Source organism: Diachasma alloeum, unplaced genomic scaffold, assembly GCF_001412515.2.
Source record: "Diachasma alloeum isolate Michigan unplaced genomic scaffold, Dall2.0 Dall_scaffold_00219, whole genome shotgun sequence".
NCBI lineage: Eukaryota > Metazoa > Arthropoda > Insecta > Hymenoptera > Braconidae > Diachasma > Diachasma alloeum.
The window spans coordinates 81,835-104,537 of NW_021680384.1; the positions used below are offsets into that span (position 1 = coordinate 81,835).

Consider the following 22,703-nt stretch of genomic DNA (forward strand, 5'->3'; position numbering starts at 1 on the left):
CCCAACACACGATAGTCACGATAAATAGTGTACGACCTTTTGATTTACCAAACCCAAGAGAGGAACGAATATATCGTATCGTTTGGGTATCAGTGGTATTCTACAACTTTCTACATGACTTATTCGCTCGGCTATTTTCACTGCGCATTTTGCCATCACTTGGTGGTACGTTTCACTCGGCCAAACGTGTAGGTGATTGCAAAATTTTATTTTTAGAATTTCTGATCTATTTTTAAAAATCTTCTCTCAAAATTGAAGAAATTCTGCCAATTGGATTGTTTTTTCAATGAAGGGGTAGGGGTGCGGGGTCGAAAATAACCCCATCAGATTGATCAGAAAATTTACGCACGAACTGAAAAAAAAAGGCGATTGTAGCTCCAATGATAGCGGAGAAAATCACAAGTCGCACTTTCATAGATCATTTATCGAGTGCTAGATCACTTTCATCCGATTGGGGTAAAATATTTCAAAATTGCTAGCATTCGATAGATCGGATAACTGTCGGAAGATTTTCAAAAAGATGACTCAATTTGCCTCGGTGGATGCCGAGAAAATCCTGAATACATGTATAGATCATTACAGATCATCGATCGCTGGATCGCTTTTACATTTTCCGCAGTAGCTCTGGTTCTATGGGGGCTAGAGGAGTCATTTTTTTTTTACAATTCGAGGGTAAATTTCCCAATCTCAGCATTGAGAAGGTGAGAATCATCAAAAATGCATCGCAACTCGGGATGATTTTGAGAGGTTATGAGATATTTTTATATTTTACTCACCGTAAAACCGATGCCAACGGTCGCGGCGAAGTTTCCGGTTTGAAACGTGCCGGTGTCGAACTGCACCAGCAGCGATGTCTTGCCCACGCCACTGTCACCCAGCAGTATCGTCTGGTAATAATAGGGGAAAAAAAAACAATTCAAACATTATTTTCCATTTGGAAATAAAAAGAGTCGTAAAAATATTGAAGTGAACTTCGAGTGGCAGAACACAAGGTGGCACGTTGGCAGGTGCATTCATTGTGTCCAGGCGACGAGGATATATGGACTCAGTGGTGATAAATAATGCCGGGTATCAGCGTGACATGGTGTCCTCAGTGTTGGAAAATTCATCTTCTTTCGATAATGGAGTTTTTAGATTTTATGGGGTAGAGAATTTATGACACTGGGGCAAAACGGGTCGTGGATAATTCCATTTAATAGATCGGAAAAAATAATCGTGAATTAAGAAAAAGACGAGCCGTTTTGATTCGGTAGTTTAGGAGAAAATCCTAAATGAATTTTTGCAGATCGTTCATCGATCGCTAGATCATTTTTGTTCGACCGGGGCGAAAGAGGTTGGAAATGATTTCATCGGATAGCCCGAGAGATTTCGCATTGAACTGAAGAAGAACGACTCATGTTGCCCCAGCAGATCTCCCAAAAATCCTTAATAACTCTGTAGATCATTATAGATCATCGATTGCTAGATCACTTTTACATTTTTAGCTGTAACTCGCGTTCTATGGGGACTAGGTGGGTAATTTTTTTTCAATTTGTGGATAAATTTGCTAATCGATCCAATGGAATTCTCACGGAGCCGAAATTCCCCGCCAAAATTCAAATATTCAAATGGGCTCAAAATTTTTTGCCCCCCTAATTTTCGAAACTTGGTGAGAAAATTATCTCAGCGTCAATTGACCATGACAAAGTATCAGTAATTGTCCAATCAACTTTCAACTCATTAATTCCCTTCCCTGTCATTAGAATTAAATCCAAATTACAACGAAGTAGAATCACCCGATACTTTAATGCAGGCGCACAAGTGCCAATTTGACGTTCGACCTCATTTTCCAGATAAATGAAAAATAGTGGATTGTGTAGGGGGGAAAATACAGGAAGTTGTGATAGTTACTGAGAGGGGAGGGGGGGAGGGGGGGGGAGAAGTGAATTAGGTATCCACGCCCCTCCCTGCTGCTGACGTGTGCGCTCACAGCCTCGACATGGTAATTTTTCCACACCTACCCCTTCACACTTTTTTACTCTCTTGTTCTGTTATAAATTCATATTATGCCGAGTGCCAACGATTTTTGCTCAAATCTGGAGAGAATGGAAAATGGAGAAATGTGGGATTGAGATCAATTGTGGCAATTGCGGAGCCGTGACGAATTCACGTGTCTCTGGATGGTGGAGCGAAGGAGTTTGTCAGGAGTGAGTGATCGCGTCGTTGTGGGAAACGAAGGATTTCAGTCTTTTTTAGGTCCGAGAACTAATGTGGGGCAGTCAATGGGTTTTTGGATTGAGGGAGACTTTTTCCGCTATTGGCGCTGTCGATTGGAGATGATTTCACGAATTCTTTTGGTGACGCTGGGGGTGATACTGATTTTAACGGTTTTTTAACTGATTCATCATTCGGTTTTCAATGTTGATGATTGCAGATGATCAGATGACTGAGTCATTTCAATGACTTGGTCCAGGGTTCACGTACTTTATGACTGGGTTCAGTGTTCAAAATATTGGGATCTGTTGTTTTTGGATATTGCTGAAGAATGGAATGAAAATACAGTTGTATTTTTTGTTGCATTTTTTTTCCGGAGTCATCTCAATCATTTGGTCCACTATTCATGAGCTTCATCTTTGTCTTGCATATCCAAATTCTCCCAGCTAGAGGACGTTATCATCCCCAACCCCAGACATTTGAAATCCCCTGAAAATTCGCAATCTCTTTTTTTTCGTCTCTCACACGAAGAAGTTGAAAGCGTCGGCACGAATCTTTGTCTTCACGCTACCGGTTTTTACGGCTGCCACTGGCATTTTACGAGCTAAGTGTGTTGTGTGTTATCCTACCGAGCCGTCACTCTCTCACGTCAACTCGATGAGAAACAAAATGGAAACCAAAATTTTTCATCATGTAAAATCAAGTGAATACCAGCCGTTCATATGCAGCCGTGAAAATGCTGATACATTTCCCCTCTTTGCTACTTAAAACCTTTGTGGGTACTATCTTCTGCATGTGCTCTCGGCGAATTTTCCGGTGTATCGGCTGGGGTCATCTGGGACCCCACACCACTACTACCAGAAAAACCACAGGGAAATGGGCTTTTAGGAAAGAAAATCGCGTCTTTTTCGCTGCGAGAGACGAAAATATAAACTCAATGTCGTGATGCTTTGAGTATCCAGCATACGTAATGTGTGTGCTTGTGTCACGGAATGGCACGGGATATCGCATTACTTCTGCGACTGAAAGGAAGGAGCTACCGTCCCCTCAGTGGTGCTCAATTCCGTACAGGAAGGAGTGGTAAATTGTAATGTAACTGAATAAAACAAGAAATCCCCTTAGCACTCCATTCAATTGGAATTATCTCGGTGATGGGTGGGTTTGAGAGGAAATGTCGTTGAACATTTTTTGTAGGTAATTTAATTTCCTACGTAAAGTGTCTTGTAACATTTTTTCCTAAACCTACTCATTAACACGATAACTGGAGAATTTTAAAAATTGCATTTCGAGACATTTTCAGGTTTTTTTGGTTTTGAAGCCTTGCTTCAGGCGGAATTATCTAATTAACGAGTGGCTTTACGAAAAAATGTTATTAAACATTTTTTGTAGAAAATTCAATTTTCTAGAAAAAATGTGTTATTACATTTTTCTCGAAAACTAGTAAATACCGAGATAAATCAGGAATTACAAAAAAATGAAATTTTGTTCATTTTCTCAGCTAAAACAGATGCAAAAGTATTTTTTTATGCGCCGATTTTTTTTTCAATAGATCTCTTTTGTTGTGGATTATGTAAAATATATGTCAGTAATGATCTTAAATTTTTTTTGCAATGGATTTTAGGGAGAAATTTACATTTTAGTTGATGTGAATGAATTTAAATGAAAATGTTCTCATTGAAACAAGCTAAATTCAATCATCGCCACAATGACTGAATTATCGGCATTAATTCAGGAACAGTCACGTCATTGAGATGCCGCCAGACACTGCGGTTACAGTAACGCCTGACAATGGCGCGCCTGTGTCTCGCAGATTCACTGGTGAAACCGTGTTAAAGAGCTTGTAACGTTACAGTGTGTCAAGGTAATCCTCGCAGGCATGAAAAAATTGAATAAAAGGAAAATAATCCTGCGACTCCGGAAAAAGAATACATCATAACAAAAACGGTCTCACCATGAAATAGAATAAATCCATTAATTTTTTTTCACAAAAACTTTCAAAAAATTTTTTTTTCTATTTTTCTCTCAATTTAAAAAATCGAGTGACTGAATCCTGGATGGCTTGGGGTCATTAATGACCCCAATCGATAGATCGGTAAATTTACAAAATAATTGAAAGAAAAGACCTATTTTGCCAGAGTGGTTAAAAAATTACAACTAAAAATGAAAAAAAAATTCAAAGAATTAAAAAAAAAGAAAAATTTTCAAAATTTTTTTTTTGAGGGCAATTTTTCTGGGGCAGATCGGGTGCGTTTTTTTTTAATACCAGGATAAATTTCCCGATCTACGAAATGGCGCCAGGGTAATAGGAAAATTGTCAACAGATTTTTCCGAATTCATGAAAAATTGAATCAAGTTTTTCGAATAAAAAATTGATATAAAATTTTTATTGAGTCGAGCTATTGATAAGCCGTGGTGTTGAGATATTTACCGAGTAATAAGTGGATAAATAGAGTGAGAATGAATTTTTCAGGGCAGATAAATCGATATAAATTGAATGCCGAAGGTGTTTTAAACAGCAAAAACTCGAGTGCGAGAGGAGGGGATTTAAAGACTCGTTTTGTCGCACACGTTAAACCGATGAGGTATCAACAAGGCCGTGGCCATTCGTATGCTAATACCTTCTGCAACTTGTCGATCCGCAGTTCCATGAAGAAAAAAAGAAAGAAGAAAATTGAATATTTCGAGGGAAAAGTTGATATTGAGGACGTGAAGATAATGTTAATTTGTGGAGTTGAGGATATGCAGGGACTTTGGGCATTATTTAACGTTGAAATTCTTGGGAACATGTGAAAATATTTGCGTTACAATATCCTGAGTCTCAATATTCATGGACAAAATATACAGAATTTGAAATCCGGATAATAAGGAAATTTAGGTAATAAGGTTTTTTCCCCTTTTAATTGCTCAAAAAATAAGGAAGGGTCAAATGGGAGAGACGGATTGAAGGTCAAAAGGTTCTTGTGGGTCAAATGGGAGAGATGGGGAGAGCAGTCACGTGGGTGAAACGTTTTGTAAGATTTAACGGTCTTGAGGGTCAAATGGGAGAGACTGAGGGTCAAACACCTTTGAAGGTCAAATGCGAGGGACATATTGAAGGTCAAAAGGTTCCTGAGGGTCAAACGGGAGAGATGAGGCGCGTAATTACGAGGATCAAACATTTTTTAAGATCAAACAGTTTTGAGGGTAAAATGGGAGAGACAGGTGAAGGTTGAAAAGTTCTTAGAGGTCAAACGGAAGAGGCAGGGAGAATAATACGGAGGGCCAAACGTTCTTGAAGGTCAAATGGGACAGACAGATTGAGCTTCAAATGCTCTTAAAGATTAAATGGGAGTGACAGATTGAAGGTCGAAAGGTTCAGGATCAGACGTTTTTTAAAACAATCAAATAGTCTTGAGGGTGAAATGGGAGCGACCGTTGAGGGTTAATGGTTCTTGAAGATCAAATGGGAGAGATGGGGTAGAATTTAACTCTCAAGGCCCTTTCGATCCTTCCGATCATTTCATGCATTTCTCCCGATTAAACCTTCACCACCAAAATTCCCCCTTAAATATCAAAAATTCTCCCAGAACTATATCTCATGAAAAAACATTAACAACTCAAAATCTCCAAACACGATTTTTCTGAAAAAAGAAAATTGTAGGCGAGAAGTAATTGATTTGAAACGGGAGTTTGGCAGAATGGTTTCACCAGGGATTGAAGAACATTCCTCGTGACGAGATAAGTCCCGGCCTATCAGTGCGAGACGTGTTTACGTGAGAGAACGCAATAGTCGATGGAGAAACGGGTAAAAATCGAGGAAAGGAGAATTTCACGAATTCTCCAAGGGAAAAAAATTTGGAAAACGACTTTTCCAATTTTTTTTTTCAACAGACGCACCGATTATCGAGATAATTACATAACAGGCACCTCGGGAAAAAACTGATGCGCATTAGAACGCACGTTCCAACACTTGACGATTTTCTAATGAATTCCGATTAGGATTTATCCATCCCCTCCCCCAAAGTTTGAGTTTATCCTAGTAAAGTAACTACCTCCAGTAACTCAATTTGTATGCGGGTAGAGTGACTCCACCAGATGGGCGCTTAAGGCCAGACAGACCTTGCCAGCGCCTCTCTCATACGTATGTGGAGAGATATCTTTAAAAGCTGCTGGTTAATCGCATTCCAGTGGGACGCAACGCCGACGGATACACCTTCTCGCGATGCCACGGGTGTACAGTGTTTCGGACGTGTGATTAACCATGTACACATAATTTTCCATTGATTTCCCTCTAATTAGCTGGACAAATTCTCTATTTTCCAGCTACTCTCAATTTTTTTCATGCCGAAATCCCCTAGACCCTAGGTACCGCACTAGGGGGTGGAGATGGGGGGTCGAAAGTGACCCCATTCGATAGATCGGAAAATTTACTCACGAATTAAAAAAAAAATTATCCATTTTGGCGCAGGCGTTCCGGAGAAAAACCCGAATGAAATTTTCATAGATCATTCATCGATTTGCTAGATCATTGTCGTATACTAGCAGAGCGGAAGGGGTTGGCGGTGATTCCATTGCATATATCGAGAGATTTATCATCGAACTGTAAAAAATCGTCCATTTTCGCTTCATAGAAGCAGAGTTACAGCGAAAAATGTAAAATTAACGATCTAGTGATCGATAATGATCCACAAAAATTGATTCAGGATTTTCTTCAGAACTGCTGGGACTAAACGGGTCGTCTTTGTTTCAAAGTTCTCCAGAAGACTAGCTTTTCAAGTTAATCTGTGAAATAGGTCGATCGAAGATCTATCGATCGATTGCTAGATCATTTTGACATTTTCGGTTACAGCACCGGTTCTATGGGATCAAAATCGATCGTTTTTTTTTTAATTCAATGGTAAATTTTACGCTTCGTTTAACGGACAACACACCCTCCCCCCTATCTACACCCCCGCAGACATATAAAAAAAATTCTGAATAATAAAGAAAAAATTGATCAAACTCCACAATTTTTCGTTCTGCCCTGCATACATAACCTTGAGTACATAATCCGGATGAAATTATATACGATGGTTAGTGTACAAGCGAAGTAGAGAGTCCCGATGTGAAGAATAAGACCAAAAGAAGGGTTAAGAAGGGGAATTCAAAGAGAAATGAGAAGAAATAAAGATAAAGAAAGAGGGACGTTGGGGGCCGTCCCTGGCATTTCACGATCATTATTCCACACTGGTGTTCATCCAAGAAGGGGAATCACGCTCTGTGACCTTGAATCAATGACTCAAAAGTCCCTTTCGACTGTTGTATTGGTGTTTTTATCTCTGTCCTCTCTCGTTCTGTATTTTTCTCAGTAAAAAAAAGGTAAATAAATAAATAAATAAATAGAGGTCTTACCTTGTGCGTCTCGGTCTCCTCTCGGGTGTTGTCACGACGGGGGCTACTGTGGTATCCACTGTTCAGCAGCTCAGCGGGTGGCTTGTAGTCACGGTAACCAGTGGGCGAGGGCGCTGATGTTATTGACAATTGGTCGCCTGGTGTCAGGTGACTCTGGTGATCCGGGGATTCCGTCAATACGTCGTCGTTTAGACTTGAGTCACGCGTCATTTTCTGGGGGAAAAAGTGGACTTTATGGTACTCGTTATCGAAATTTTCGGGTAGAGTAATTCCTGATGAATTTCGTGTCACGAAACCCCGAACAGAAGTTACGCAGTGGAGCACTGCGTATGAAGGGAATATGAAATATCTCGAAAATTATTGAGAAGTCGTCGAGACATCCAGTGTGACAAATATAGGAAATTTCATAACGAATAAAATGGTTTTAAAATCACATCTCTACGAGTCGTAGTTCTCCGGATGTGGACGTTGTTGGATAGGAGCGCCCCGCGGTGCACGCGCTCTCTCAGAGACGAAAGGTCTTCAGCTACCCACTCAAACAAATGGCAACGTCTCGAGAATTGTGAGTCGTAGAGGCATGAGTAAAAGAAACATTTTATTCGTCATGAAAATCTGCTCGGAACATTTCCTTGGAAACAGATTCTGCGATGTTGACAATTTTCGTTGGAATCTCTGACTGAAATTGGGTCAAACGAGTGGTGAACGAAAATTTCCGACGATTGATGGCCACCGAGCAATCATCCCCGCGAGCGTCATTCGAAAAAGTCGAGAAAATTGGTGGAGAGTCAACTTGAGTTAACGTTTTTACAGTGGTTAGCTGGTGTTGGCGTTTGCAATTGAGGGGTGGGGCAGAGGCACCCCTGTGATCTCGCCATCGAGGGCGGTCTGAAGGGGCGAAATGTAATGGAGGGCGCACCGGGAACCGGAGTGCAGTGCGATCTGGGTAAATTGGGGGTGATGGGAGACATGAACTTCCAGAGTCGCTTGATGAATCAAGTAATTCATCTTCGTTCATTTACGACCGCTTCGGGTTGACCCCATAGATTTCAAAGACCGGGGAAGTTAACTGAACTCGTGAAAGAGGACGATACCCGTATCTCTTCAACATCCCGAGAGGACTGACAAAAGCATCATTTAGTCCGATGCCCAAATCGCGAAGAAAAATCGCGATGTGATATCGTAAAAATTCTCAGGCGCAAGCGATAATTTTCAATCATCGATAACTCGACAACGGCAGAGTGAAATTCCAACAATTTTCCGCCATTTTGAAGCCCTTTTCAGAAGCTTCAAACACCTATAAATTTATTCAAATCGCACCATTCTGCCCCACCCTTCCCGCCTTCCTCCCGAATCTTACAGAACGACCAATTTTCATGCTTGCTGCTTCACAGGTCTAGCCAAAAGATATTTCGAACTTGATGCTTCCTCGTAATTCAGTCATAAACATGAGCGTAAAATAGAGTGATCTTTACGTTCGCAAGGAGCATTTCCCGGAAATTACAGAGTTGAAACGTAATAAGAGGAAATTATCATCGACATCATTCACTCAGTGAAACCAAATTACCATCAAGGAAGCAGATACACCATCATTCATAACCTCAATTTGTCCATTGACCGAGTGCAGGCATCCTACCACGTAAACCCAAAGTTTAATCGATCACGTCTGTTTCACAAGGTAACATCTAGTGCATCGGAAGCATCGGGCAAACTGTGACGTTGTCGGATGTCGGCTCTGTTATTGGTATTATCGGTGTTTCCGGCTTGTACGTAAACACCACGGGGGGATTTACTCCAAAAGAGACACAAAGGCTAGTCAACCTTTCAACCATCAACGAATAACGAGGGAAAAAAAGGCCAGAGGGAATTTCTCTCTGCCCTCTCCCCTTGCACACCCCTCAGAGGGATTACGTGAAATCGAATTAGTATCAATGTCTTTGATATTTTATATCCTTCGTAAAAACAACCGAGCATAACCTGATCAAACCCACCCCATTCTCTAGATTGGGAGAATCTTAGCGAGTAAGGGAAAAGACTTGCAACAATTTGATTCAAAAAATTCTTTTGCGATTTTTGCCAGACCTAATGAAGCAGAACGAGTTGTCTGTTCTCAATTCGCCATTTCTCTATTTATTTGAGGTCTTGAGATAGTGGAATATGAACTTACGTTTAAAGATGATGAAGCGGTGAGGGTTGTCATTCCCGTCGCTCCCTCCCGCATGGCGCCTGAAATTATAAACAAAACAAAAAATTCGTAAATTCTACGAATAATTTCTTAAGACTTTTGAAAGTCGCAAATTAAGACGTCTGACAGTCTCAATTTGAGACTCAAAGGTCTCCGACATCATAAGTCTCAAGATGGAGCTTAATTCTATAAAGCTTTCAAAAGTCTCAAGTCTTAAGACTTTTAAGTCTTGAGTTGAAAGATTCGACTTGACTTTTTCAAAAATCTCAAGTTGAAACTTTTGAAAGTTTTTATTTGCAACTTAAAAATTTCAAGTTGAGACCTTCCAAACCCTTTTGAAAGTCTCATTTGGCTACAATAAGACTCAAAATAAAGCTTCACAACTTGACACCTGGAATTTCATAAATTCACCCAACAATTTCAATTTGCGTGTAATAATCCCCCGTTGAAGGGCCCACCTGAGGGCATACGAGACACAAAGAGCTACCATGGGGGTTACAGTGTCGAAGGACATGGAGAGGATATTCGATTGTTCACCGAGTAGTATCAATGTGCGCTTGTGTGTTGAATACATTTGCCCTCTCGGCACAAGCTGCAAACGCACGCTTCGTATCGCCATCAAAGCGCTTGTCTATATTTAGCTCTGAGCCCTCTCAACAAACCGCCCACACTCACCACGCATTTCACGAATCTGCATTTGTTGAGTCTTTTGAAAATCCTCAATACCATTGTACTGTTTATAATTGTCAATTGCCAATGGAAAACATCAATATTGATAAATTCGTAAATAATGGATTCATCAGAGCCTGGCATTTTGGGGATTAAATCCCATTAGCTTAATGGACAAATTGGCTACCGCAGGATTGGATCAGTGTAACCAGCATCGTGGCAAAACCACCCCCGGATGTATAGTATTGTGGTCAGTGAATGAATTCATCTATTACGAAAACTGGATTATCACGGGATCAGCATTGATCTGCTATTCCGACCCAGTGACCGTGCCCTTTGGCCATGTGTACATCATAGACTACTTAATACTGTGGTCTGATGATGGACCTAGTGATGCTGCAATATTCACCTGAGTTGTTAAACTCCCCGGCAGCTGATGAAACGTCCGAATTTTCAAAGGCCTCTTTCAAACTAGGTTACGTCGAATGTTTTCCTGTCACCTTCACACGTGACACAGATACCACAAGTTCTTCATTAGTTCCACTTGACACTTGAAAATTTATCTTGAGCTACGTTTAAATCGCCTGATGAGTGAGTGATGCTCCAGCAAGGCACTTGTATCACATCAGAGTAGATCCCTATTTTTTAATACATTTTTCAAACGTATTGTGATTGAAAATCGCTACGACTCAGCAACAGAACGAGAGCTCTATCGCTAACGCATGCGCATTCGTGACGCCTAATGCAAACTCGATGCCCTAGTTATTGCGTCATTCTTCAGCGTCACTTGTTTAACACGTGCTGCCAAAAATTGGCGGGAAATTCTGGAGGACGTAATCTCTGAACCAAAAACGAAAGCCTGACCAAGAAGTCTGATGATTCAGGCCTACATTTAGGAACAGCAAGCTTTTTGGGGCATCCGTCAATCAATTCCGCTTCAATCAGCCCGAAATAATCCATCGAATTCCGACTTTGACAATTAAATCCCCCGATACGTGAGTGATGCTCCAGCAAGGCACTCGTATCGCATCAGAACAGACCCCAATTTTTTCAAAACATTTTTCAAACGTATTGTGATGGAAAATCGCCACGACTCAGCAAGAGGACGTGAGCTCTATCGCTAACGCATGCGCATTCGTGACGCCTAATGCAAACTCGATACCGTAGTTATTGTGTCATTCTTCAGCGTCACTTGTTCAACACGTGCTGCCCAAAATTGGCGGGAAATTCTGGAGGACGTAACCTCTGAACCAAAAACGAAAGCTTGACCAAAAAGTCTGATGATTCAGTCCTAAGTTTGGGAACAGCAAGTTTTCTGGGGATCCGTCAATCAATTCCGCATTAATCAGTCTGAAATAATCCATCGACTTCCTCTCCCCCGCCCACCTCACCCACTCGCAGAATCGACAATAAGAAGGTGACAACTCCAACAAAGAAAAAACAACCTGAATTGAACTTTCCATAACTGATAACCGACGGAGACCGCAACGGGTCAGAGTCCGACGAGCGCCCGCATATCCACGAATGCCGTAACAGCCGATAAAATCACCCACCACTATCAGGATTTACCAACCCCTATCCGTGAGCAGTAAAGGGGCAGAAGCAAGCGTCAACGTGGGTGGGCGGTATATAATGACGTAGACTTGCGCGGCCCTCGCCGAAGCACAATTTCTTCAATATCCCTGTGGTTCGCGTTTCCGCCGCAAGATGCCGCTGGCATTGGTCGACAAGTGGCACTGCTGATGCCTCATGACTAGCCAGCATAAATCAGAATCGTTGAAAGCCCTTTTATCGCGTCATTTGCATGTCTAAATCATCCTGCAGGATCGCTTGATCTTCTACGTCGTAGACGAACCCCTGAAACTCCGATGATCGGAAAAAGCCAGCTACATGTGCTGGAGGAACCCTCAAAGAGCATCACCCAACCTCGCTGTTTCATCGCAATGACTCAGCAGTCATAGAACCGCCGTTCGTCCCCCGGAATCCCTTAAAAAGCTTCTGAAATCGTTTAATACTCAGCACGAACTTTCTAGAAGGAATTCCGTCTGGCCACCAGCTGCCACTGGCGTCGCTTTGTGCTCCTGATACCCGTAAAAATGGCGTCCGCATTGCCCCATCTGTCCCCCTCGGCCGCCAGCGCATCGCCCACCTAGTGCTCCCCCACCTGCTGAATCCTCCGAAAAACCCCATCATCCTCATCACCACCTGTCCTCATCACCATCCGATCCAGCCGTTTCCATAATTGTCCCCCTCGCTCCATCACTCCTCGTCCACCTGAGAGCCAGAAAGAGGTGTTTGTACGCCTAATAATCCCCGCCCTCGATTTCCCGGTAAAATAATCTCGAAGATCCGAACGAGCTAACGAGTGCCGGTCCAAAGGTCGAGATGATCGTGGCTGAACGAGAACGCCGAATAAAGCACGAAGAAACCACGGTAAGGAGGTGAATCTGTTCTCCTGATATCCAACGATTACAGTCATGCAGGCTTACCTCCTCGCCAGCATGGCTTCTGATACACATGGAAAAACACGTTCGTGCCAGCTCTTGATGGGAAGTCCTCCTGTTACAACAGTTGGCCTAGCCATTAAACCAGAACAGAGTGGAACGCATTAGCCTTGTAACCGAGGAGGTTGGATCCACTTGTGCGCCTGATACTTCATCCTTCGGACGGGAATATTGGTGGATCACCGGTTACATGTAGTCATGCCACCTCTTTGCCGGATTGAGCTTGTTTTTTTTAGATGCAATCCTGGGAGAACAGCCAACGGCAACGACAGCGGCTGCGTCACACTCGGGGACAAGGCGACGCGCCATCTTGCACGTCTGCGTCTCGCCGCCCATGCGATCAGGAGAGCAGGATCTGGGGTTGTGGAGAAGCGAGGAGCAGGGCGATGATGGGAACGATACCAGTTGGCTTTTTTTCGGGCTGGATTGGGTGATGGGATAGGAGGGCGATTGATGATTTGGTGATGTTGTTGGAGAATCCTCGCGGATTCGATCATACTGGTGATGATTGATGAGGTCTGATATCATTCTGCCTGATGAGGGCAATTTATTTGGGGGCTGGGCACGTGTGCTCCCTGCATAAGGCCCATTTTAGCACATCAGTTGATGAGAATTGAAGATTTGGCAGAAGATTCAGCTAGCAAGATCGTCCAAAACCGCGAAAACTTTGGTCTACAGTATTCTTTCATGAATGAGGCCACTGAAATCCTCAATTCTCCTTTCAACTCAACAATGTTCCACCGCCCGACTTTCATTATTCAATTTCCACCAGGCGATTTCCATAACTCAGCGAAACCCAAATACCAAATTCCAGGGAATCGCTTGTTAATCAAGCGTTTTCCTGGAGAAAATCATATAAGATTATGATTTATGAACGAGATATCCCAAGATTTAGTGGTTCACCTAGTTACGAACGTACACGAATGAAAATTTCTGATGAACCACTTCCGGGTATCGGCATCAAAGCCCGTGAATGTTCTAGATGACTCGAAAGTAAGCGATTCAGCCAAATGAGAGAGCAATTTTTTCCCAATACTTGGTGAATGATGATTCAATCGCGGCAATAGCTGTACCACCTGAATGCACCATCTGAATCATCAGCAATCATAAATCACCCCGATTCATGCCCCTAAATGTGTTTAAATCGACCTGATGCAATGGAAAACCGCAAAGTAAAAAAAGAATTCAAACCAATCCATAATGTATAACCAATTCCCCTTGCAGCTCGCTAAAAAGAGAACGCTTTTATAACGCACAACACCGCTTGCTCTCGCCATTTATGGAAGAAAACGAGGAGAAGGCTCCTATCCATTCTCATCGAGGTAACATGACGCGGAGAAAGTCGCCCAAATGAATTCAACCGTCTTATTCTACAAATATATTTTCTACTCTCATTTCGGAGTTCCTCAGCAAAATCCAACCGCCACTTTCTGTCATTGTCCACGGAAAACTCCAACGCGTGAGAATTACCACAAATGATCAATTCCGCGGATTGATTATCCGCGGAACTTGGGTAATTGGACTCGCGGAATTTCCTGATATCATCGAACGAATTAACGCGAATTGAACGCGAAATCGGTGGCATTGCAGGGCTCAATTCACGATTCACGAATGCAGATTTTCAATGCTTCTTATTTTCATTCTTTTTTTCCATTGCCTTTTTCGAGATGGCCAGAGTGTTATGTACAGTAGATAATCGTGAGAGTTCTTGTGTTCTCGGTCGACGAGGCACGCCGTGGCGTTTCTTTCTCTAACGGATGTCAGTGACCCTCCTCCCCCCTCCCCATTGCCAACCTTCCTCCTCTCAACCTCCTTCCTCTATCTCCCCATGGGCGCTATATACTTCTGTGTGTTGGGACGGCGGTCTCTCACTCGCTCTCCCTCTCTCGTTTGCTCGTTCGCGCTCACGCGCGCGCTCAGGAAAAACGAGAGCCGGCATTGGGCTCGAGTATCGATTCGCCTATTCCATGCAAAAAAAGGGAAAAATGTATTCCTGATGTCGATATCCGTGAGACTAGGCGAATCCTTGGGATGTATTATCGGAGATTCGCGGTATACGTGGAACACTGCTGTTGTGAATTATGTTTTGGGGTCAATAATGACCCCAATGGATGCGTCGGGAAATTTACTGGTGAATTGAAAAAACGATGACCCGATTTGACTCACAGAAGTCGAATTATAGCGGAAAATGTAAATGGGATCTAGCAATCGATGATCTAGAATGATCTATACAATTAATTCGAATTTTCTTGTGAACTACTTGAGCTAAATAGGCCGTCTTTCCTCAGTTTGATGGAATATTCATCTGACTATCCGATAGAATCAACTGTAATCCATTTTGTCCTAGTTATCCAGAAATGATCTAGCGATCGATGAGTGATCGACAGAAATTAAATTGAAATTTTGTTACCCCAATTAATGGATCGAGAAATTCACCATTAAATAAGAAAATAGGATCCATTTCTGCCCCACAGAACGCAAGTTACAGCTGAAAATATAAAAATTTCCCAACCACCGATGATCTACAATGATCTATACAACAATTCAGGATTTTCTCAATACCTATTCAGGCAAAATAATCCGTCTTTTTTTACTTCGATCAGACATTCCCCTGACTATCCCACAGAGTCAACTGCAACAAATTCCACGCCAGTCCTCCTCCAAAGATCTACCGATCGATGAATGATCTATAAAAATTGAATTAGGGTTTTCTCCATAACTACCGGCGCAAAAGCCATCTTTTTTTTTTAGTTCGATCGGAAATTCCTCGATCTAGAGAATGCAACCGGTTTCACCCCTTCCAGATATATTTTAATATCGAAGAATTCAGAATGGGAAGTCACTGAATAATGGCTTCACCGGGTTAATAGATGAAGATGATACGATCTGAAAACATAATGAAGTCTTAAAGTTACATTGTATTAACTCCCATTCGAATTTGCATGCGAAACGCTTTTTGTGGACCGGTTGAGAAAGAGACGGGAAATTATTGATTCGCAGGTGGGTGCCCCCTTTGGGATTCTCTTACAATACGATTTATTACGCAGGACCACCTGCCGCAAAGCCCATCGAAAAATCTCAATCGACGCCGCAACTAGCACAAACGATGCGCCAAGAGGTATGAGGTAAGTCTCACATGTTGACCGGATGGTGGCTCTTCCGCTTCATTAGTGTCTTCACGTATTGTTTTGTTTGTTTCGGGTATTAAGTGGGGAAGGGAGGGGAGGGGGTGCGAGGGGATAGGGAAATTTGTGACGAGTCAATTTTTGGCAATTGGGGATCAAGGATTGACTTGAGTTTTCGCATTCAAATGAATTTTTTTTATCGCACATTGTGGACGTTATTTTCGTAGAGGTTGACTCCAAGGTCCAAGCGGGACACATAGTCTCACGCGGCCGAATAAATCTCGGCTATTTTTGTACTAGAGTATTATCTTAATAGCTGAGGCACATCGTGTGAAACCGGATGCTGGCTCGGTTTTCAATTTTTCGGGGTGTGATTTTGAAGTTTTGGGGTATTTTGGACATTCGGTGAATTCATTTGGGAGAATGAGGGGGTTTCCTCGGAATAATGTGCGAGGACTTTTTCCTTGAGATGTAATGATCCTGAACTCGATGCAAAGACTGATGAGAATTCGAGTATTATCATCTTGTCATGAGAAAAATATTCTCGAACGAGTGAATCCAAACGATTGGAACGATCCAACTGTTGAGGGAGTGGGGGTGGGGGGTCGATAGTGACCCCATCCAACAGCCCCGGGATATTCACCATCGACTTGAAAAAAAGACGACATTTTCATCTCCACAAATTCGCGAGGTATTCGCGACATTAATTTCTCCGACACAATCGTTTTTCTTGGCCAGTTTTAAAGAATCGCGGATTGGCTTCCCATCAATTTTAAGGATCGTTTTCCCGATATATCGAGTGGAGGTGACCAACTTTGGTTGAATAGGGAGGGAGAGACTCTCTGTTTCGACAAAATGGAGAATAAAAAAGGGGAAAGTGCGGAGAGACACTCGATAAATCCTCTTTTATTACGAGTGCCACTCGAGTGACCTGGCGGCGGTGTTGTATTCCGTTTTCATCGGAAAACCCCATTGAATAACGCCCCGACAACTCATGAGGAATATCAACAAAAAGCCCCGGCTGATGCTTGAAAAAAACCGGGCATTCACCCTCCAAACTCATCGTTTCGTTGACGATTCATTAATGCGCCGGGAGTGCAACAAAAAATAAGGGATTTCTTTTAAAATTGGTGTAAACATCATTGCACGTAACCCGCATTTTCTGTTGATTTTACGCTTACGTACTGAGACCAGATGCCTCGTCGTGTCCGTCTAAATTATTATTCTCATACTTGAGCGAAAAACATCCACGTTTTTCGCTGGGGATGTACCATCTTTTGGCGCTCAGTGAGTCATTTTCTCACGGGTGAATTTGTTTGCTTCAGAAATCATCGGGATCACACCATGAGATCATATCACGTGTTATCAGACCCAATGGACGCACGTGTAAACGCAAGGTTCAACATGCATTTCGATTGATAATTAATTTATTTCAAGCTTTCAATGGAATTTCTTTTTGCTTCAGCGAGAGTCATCATTCTTCGGCATTTGATTTTGGGGGCGGGGGTGGGGGCAGGCGGTTGATAATTGTCTCATCGGACTGATCGGGGAATTTACCCGGAAAATGGAAAAAAGATGAGCCATTTTGCCCCGGTAGTTTAGGAGATACGAACGAAAAACGTGTTGAATGGTAAATATTGTTTTCCATGTGTCTTGGAAACAAACGGGGCTGAACGGGTCGTTTTTTTTAATTCGATGGTGAATATCCCGGGGCTGTTGGATGGGGTCATTATCGACCCCCCACCCCCACTCCCTCAACAGGTGGATCGTTCCAATCGTTTGGATTCACTGGTTCGAGAATATTTTTCTCATGACAAGATGATAGTACTCGAATTCTCATCAGTCTTTGCATCGAGTTCAGGATCATTATGACTCGATCGAGATGGATTTTGTTTTTATTTCAATAGCATCATCGAAATTGAATTGACAATTCCTCATTCTCACGAATAAATTCCGAACTCGGAGTGGAGACACTTTTCTCACTGATACTCTCTACATATCCCCGCAATCTTTCACTTCAAGTTGAATAATTTGTATCCAGTTAAAGTGCAATATTATCGCACAATTGTCAGTGCATTATTGTTCAATAGACAATTTAGATTTTTATTCAATTCACTTCGTGTAATTCCAGACTCTATCTTGTGATCAGTCTGTGCCATCGCACATCAGTTGGTTTGTCGTGCAATAAAAATTGACGTGTGTCAGTGAATCAGTAATCTTCATTCAAATACACCTTGAACTCCATTTTCCCATCCCACATACACTGACTTGGTTTACGTTTCCATATCAGTCGTTGGAGATTCATTGGCGACCTGGGATTTACGTCTCAAGGAAAAGGTCCTCGCCCAATATTCCGAGGAAACCTCGTCAATCATACCCACCATAAACCAAAAATCCCATTTTCACTTCAACATCATCATCGAAATCCCATCAACTCCTCATTCTCCCCCGCGCCACCAGTCCCCCGTTTTCGGGGTCGTAAAATGGCCTGGGAACGCCTCCACCTCCGCTCGCGTCATGCTCCCCTCGAACCCAAGCGCCAGGATCTACCAGGAGCGCATGAAGCGCCCCTAGCGTCCACCAAGGACATCCTCTTCAACCACATCAGGCTGTAGCAAAACCCCCCACAGCCGACCCACACATTCAACTCAAAACACGTTCCTTCCTCTCCCGAGACCTCGTGGTACTCTCAAGGATCAACCGAGCGATGGAGGGGGAACTTTTACGTATATCGCCAGGACTAAAAGGATTCATGTAGACCACGAGCGTCGTGGCGTAGTGGCGCGTAGGACAATGGAGTCCTCGGGTTGGGAACAAGGAAACAGGATATCGGGGCAGTTGGTTTTCGCGTGACGCGGAGAGGGGGCGGAAGGGGGGAGGGGGGTGGAAGCTATCCCTCTCTTGACGTATGGTGGAGGCGGTGGATTCGATCCCCTCGGACACGCGACCAAATCACGCAACCAACGGAATAATTCACGCATCGGTGGATTTGAAGTATTTGAAAAATAGGGGAAAGAGTCGGAGGGGAGGCGTGAGGGGAATTAGGGGGGGGGGTATTCATTAGGAGTGATGAGTTTTCATGGTTTGGAGTTAATTATTGAATATTTATTCCAATTTTTTTTTTGGATGATTTTTCATGTTTTTAACGGAAAAATTGGCTTTTTTGGAGGGAAATTGGGATGAAAAAGGGAATATTTTGATTTCATGAGGGGTTGTTTTGCGGTTTGAGGGGGGAATTTCAGCTGGATGGTGGGAAATTGGAATTTCTGGGGTTTTGTTGGGAGAAAACTGATTTTTTTGGGTGTTGTGAGATTTTTGAGGGTTTTACGTAGTCGTTTCGGAGGAAATTGAGGAGAATTAACGGAAATTCACGTGTATTTGACGTTTTTAGGGGTTTGGTTGGCCCTTTTTGACCCTTAAAGCCCCTAAAATCCCCACAATTACAAACGAAACCCTAAATCAATGATTCCAACTCCCAACGAAGATGAAAATATCGCTAAATATTGCTAACAATCCTAATTTTTTGAAACAATTCAGCAGCGGAAGAGGTGTTGAACCGCGAAATCTCGACCCTTTTAACTCTCAAATTATCTCAAGAGGAAGTGCTCCAACCGAAAAATATCCGATAACACTTTTGCTCCGAAATTTAATTCTCTACAAAAAATTTCTTCTGGCATTTTCCCCTAAACCCCCACCCTACGAAGATAATTCCACATTTACAAGGACAATCTCCTGAAAGTGAACCTCATCACTCGCAAATCAAAACACTTCCCCAAATTCCTCATTCATTACTTCTCGAAATTACCCAACCAAACCTCAAAAGAATGATCCAACCCCGAGGAATCGCTCGGGGAATGGCATTCCGCCAGAAAAACCGCACTGAGCCTGTGGTAGCCACCCGCAGTGGTCCCCACACCGGCTCAATTTTATTTCGAGAGACGTATCCCTCCTCTCTCCACGTACCCGAGAGCCACTCACTCCCTGCATTACCGTAATCATCCGATTTTCATGGCCAACGTCCAACCAAAACAGATAAAGAGAGATACATATACCGACGAGACGAAATAAAATGTGAAAAATGCCGCGGAACCAAAACAAGGAAAACAAGGTGCGGAAAAAATTGCACTCATTTCCGTCCGTTCAAAAAAATACGTTTTGGTTATGGCCAACTTCACACTGACTTTTGTTTCAAGATAATTTCATATCACTAGGACCAATAAATTGCGATGTTGCGACGAATGGTCATTCTTTTCCAAATGGGAAAATATGGCATTTTGGTTGTGACCAACTTCACACTGACATTTGTCTCAACTATGCGCCTCCAGACAATTTTATGTGGCTAGGCTCGATAAACCATGATTTTTTGACGAAATTCATGTTGTTAAATTGGCCCATATGACATTTTGGTTAGAGCCAAATTCACACTGACATTTGTTTTAGCTACAGGTCTCAAATAGTACATTTCGACACTAGTTCGTGAGGAACTTTTTCGGCAAATATGAGGTAGAAAAATTCCCACGGCCGTGTGTCGAACAATATTTTTTGTCATTAGGCCCAAAAACCGCGATTTAACCGAAGCAAGGTTAAAATCGCGGTTTATCGGGCCTAGTGACGAAAACAATTTTATGTCACTAGTTGTAATAAATCGCGATTCTGTGACAAAATGTCATTTTCTCAAATTGTAAAATATGACATCATGTTGGATAGAGCCAACTTCACATTGACGTTTGTTTCAGCTACGCCTCTCTAGACGATGCCCTCTTACTAGTAATTTTTCATAATTCGAGGGCTGAATGAAGAAACGGTTGATACCCGTTTGAAACTTGGGGACATGAAACCCCCAAATTTGAAAGTAAGCACATGAAAACATCTACGAGAAGCCATGAAAATTTGCCACGCTCCTTTCAATGAAAGTCCACCTTGTTCTCGGTTGTTACCATTCTGGGAAGTTGTTGTTTGATAAATACAACTAGCCGACTAGTGTATCTCTCCAGATAGATAATAAGTAGATAACATGCGAGCGATTTAACCCTGTGACCTTCGTGTATGTTATAACCGGCTCGTTAATAACGTTTCGCTCCGAGGAGGCATTGGCCGGAATTGAGTGAAAAAGTCGTGTTTGCATTACACTCGCACATGTTAATATCCGTGCTAACTAGGTGAATAAGTCGGCACTCTGACTTCTTCGCGTCCGTGAATCAGAGCGAGTTTCTTCATTTTTTTCTTCAAGAAGAATGACCCTTATTTTTTGACTGAGACGCTTGCGACGAAGTGGAGGATCGAAAATACTCTCATTCGATAGATCGAAAAATTTCTCACGAGACTTGAAAAAAAAGACCCTTCATCTCTCAAATTTCCCAAGAAAACTCGAATTTTCTTTTCAACTTTCAAAAGGTTTTTCGGCTGTAACTAAAAGAATAGTGGGGCAATACGGGTCTGATTTTTTAAATTGGATAGTGGACTTCGCCACCTATCGAGCAAGCCCGCTAGCGCACCCCTATTTCCCCTCCTTCACCTAGAATCGCGTATTCCCGCGGTTTTCGATCGTAAAAGAATTTTCGGAGGATTTCTTTCCACCCTAGAGTGGCTTTTGCGGGGGTTTCTAGGGGCCCTCGGCAATCCCTAAGAGAATGAAAGGTTATACCGGGAAATTGTTCGTAGCACTAAAAAAAATGAGTTCTTTATCCCGGAATCGTCCCGAGAAAACGCGCAAAAATTTTATCCGCTTCTAACAGGTTTTTCGGCTGTAACTCAATAAATAGTGGGGCAATACGGATCGTTTTTTCAAATTCTAGGGTGAATTTCCTCACCTATCGAATGAGCCCCCTAGAGAGCCCCTATCTCCACTCCTTCCCCTCGAATTGCCAATTCCCGCGTTTTTCGATCGTAAAAAAATTTTCAGAGGCTTTCTTCCCCCTCCCCCTAGACTAGCCTTTGCAGGGGTTTCTAGGGGTCCTCGGGAATTCCTAGGAAAATCAGAAGTTAGGCCAAAAAATTTTCCATGGAATTGAAAAAAATTGAGTTTTTTACCGCGGAATCTTCCCGAGTAAACGCGTAAAAATTGTATCTACTCCCAAAAGGTTTTTCGGCTGTAATTCGAGAAATAGTGGGACAATACGGGTCTTTTTTTTCAATTCTAGAGTGAATTTCCTCGCCTATCGAATGAGCCCCCTAGAGAGCCCCTATCTCCCCCCCTTCCCCTCGAATTGCCGATTCCCGCGTTTTTCGACCGTAAAGAAATTTTCGAGGGATTTCTTTCCCTCCCTAGATTAGCCTTTGTAGGGGTTCCTAGGGGCCCTAGGGAATTCCTGGGGACACCAGAGAGCCCCCAAAAGGGTTGAGCGTAATAACCGTTTAATGCAATCTCGGGTAAATCGCGCTGGAGAGGGTTGCAAGTGGTTATTCTTTTCACGGATATTCGTTCATTAGCTCGGCAGTGGCCCTTTCCTTGCCAAGGCAATATGGCGAACGGGGAGATGATGCGCGCGCACCCAAGCCGATGCTCTCACTCTTTTTCTCTCTCTCTCTCTCTCACTTTATCATCGTCGACCCCTCGTTCTGCCTTCCAGCGATGCGTGATCCACCGATTACTCTCTCTCTCTCTCTCTCTCTCTCTCTCTCTCTCTCTCTCTCTCTCTCTCTCTCTCTCTCTCTCTCTCT

The 22,703-nt window shown here is 42.8% G+C and overlaps 1 protein-coding gene across 3 annotated transcripts in view; it reads right to left on the minus strand.

Annotated features, from left to right (window-relative positions):
- The window catches only part of LOC107037388 (ras-related protein Rab-37), a 55,680-nt gene that overhangs the window by 20,310 nt on the left and 12,667 nt on the right, over positions 1 to 22,703 (minus strand). For 2 of the 3 annotated variants that reach the window (XR_001460829.1, XM_015255919.1), the window contains exons 3-5: positions 9,728 to 9,786; positions 7,564 to 7,776; positions 777 to 887 (exon numbers count right to left, since the gene is read on the minus strand). Coding sequence is in view for 2 of the 3 variants with exons in the window: in XM_015255919.1 (XP_015111405.1) it covers positions 777 to 887; positions 7,564 to 7,776; positions 9,728 to 9,786 (383 nt within the window). In the remaining variant the exon portion in view is untranslated. Of the gene's footprint in view, positions 1 to 776; positions 888 to 7,563; positions 7,777 to 9,727; positions 9,787 to 10,823; positions 11,114 to 22,703 lie in introns of those variants that run through there. The other variant, XM_015255921.1, reaches the window with a different exon arrangement.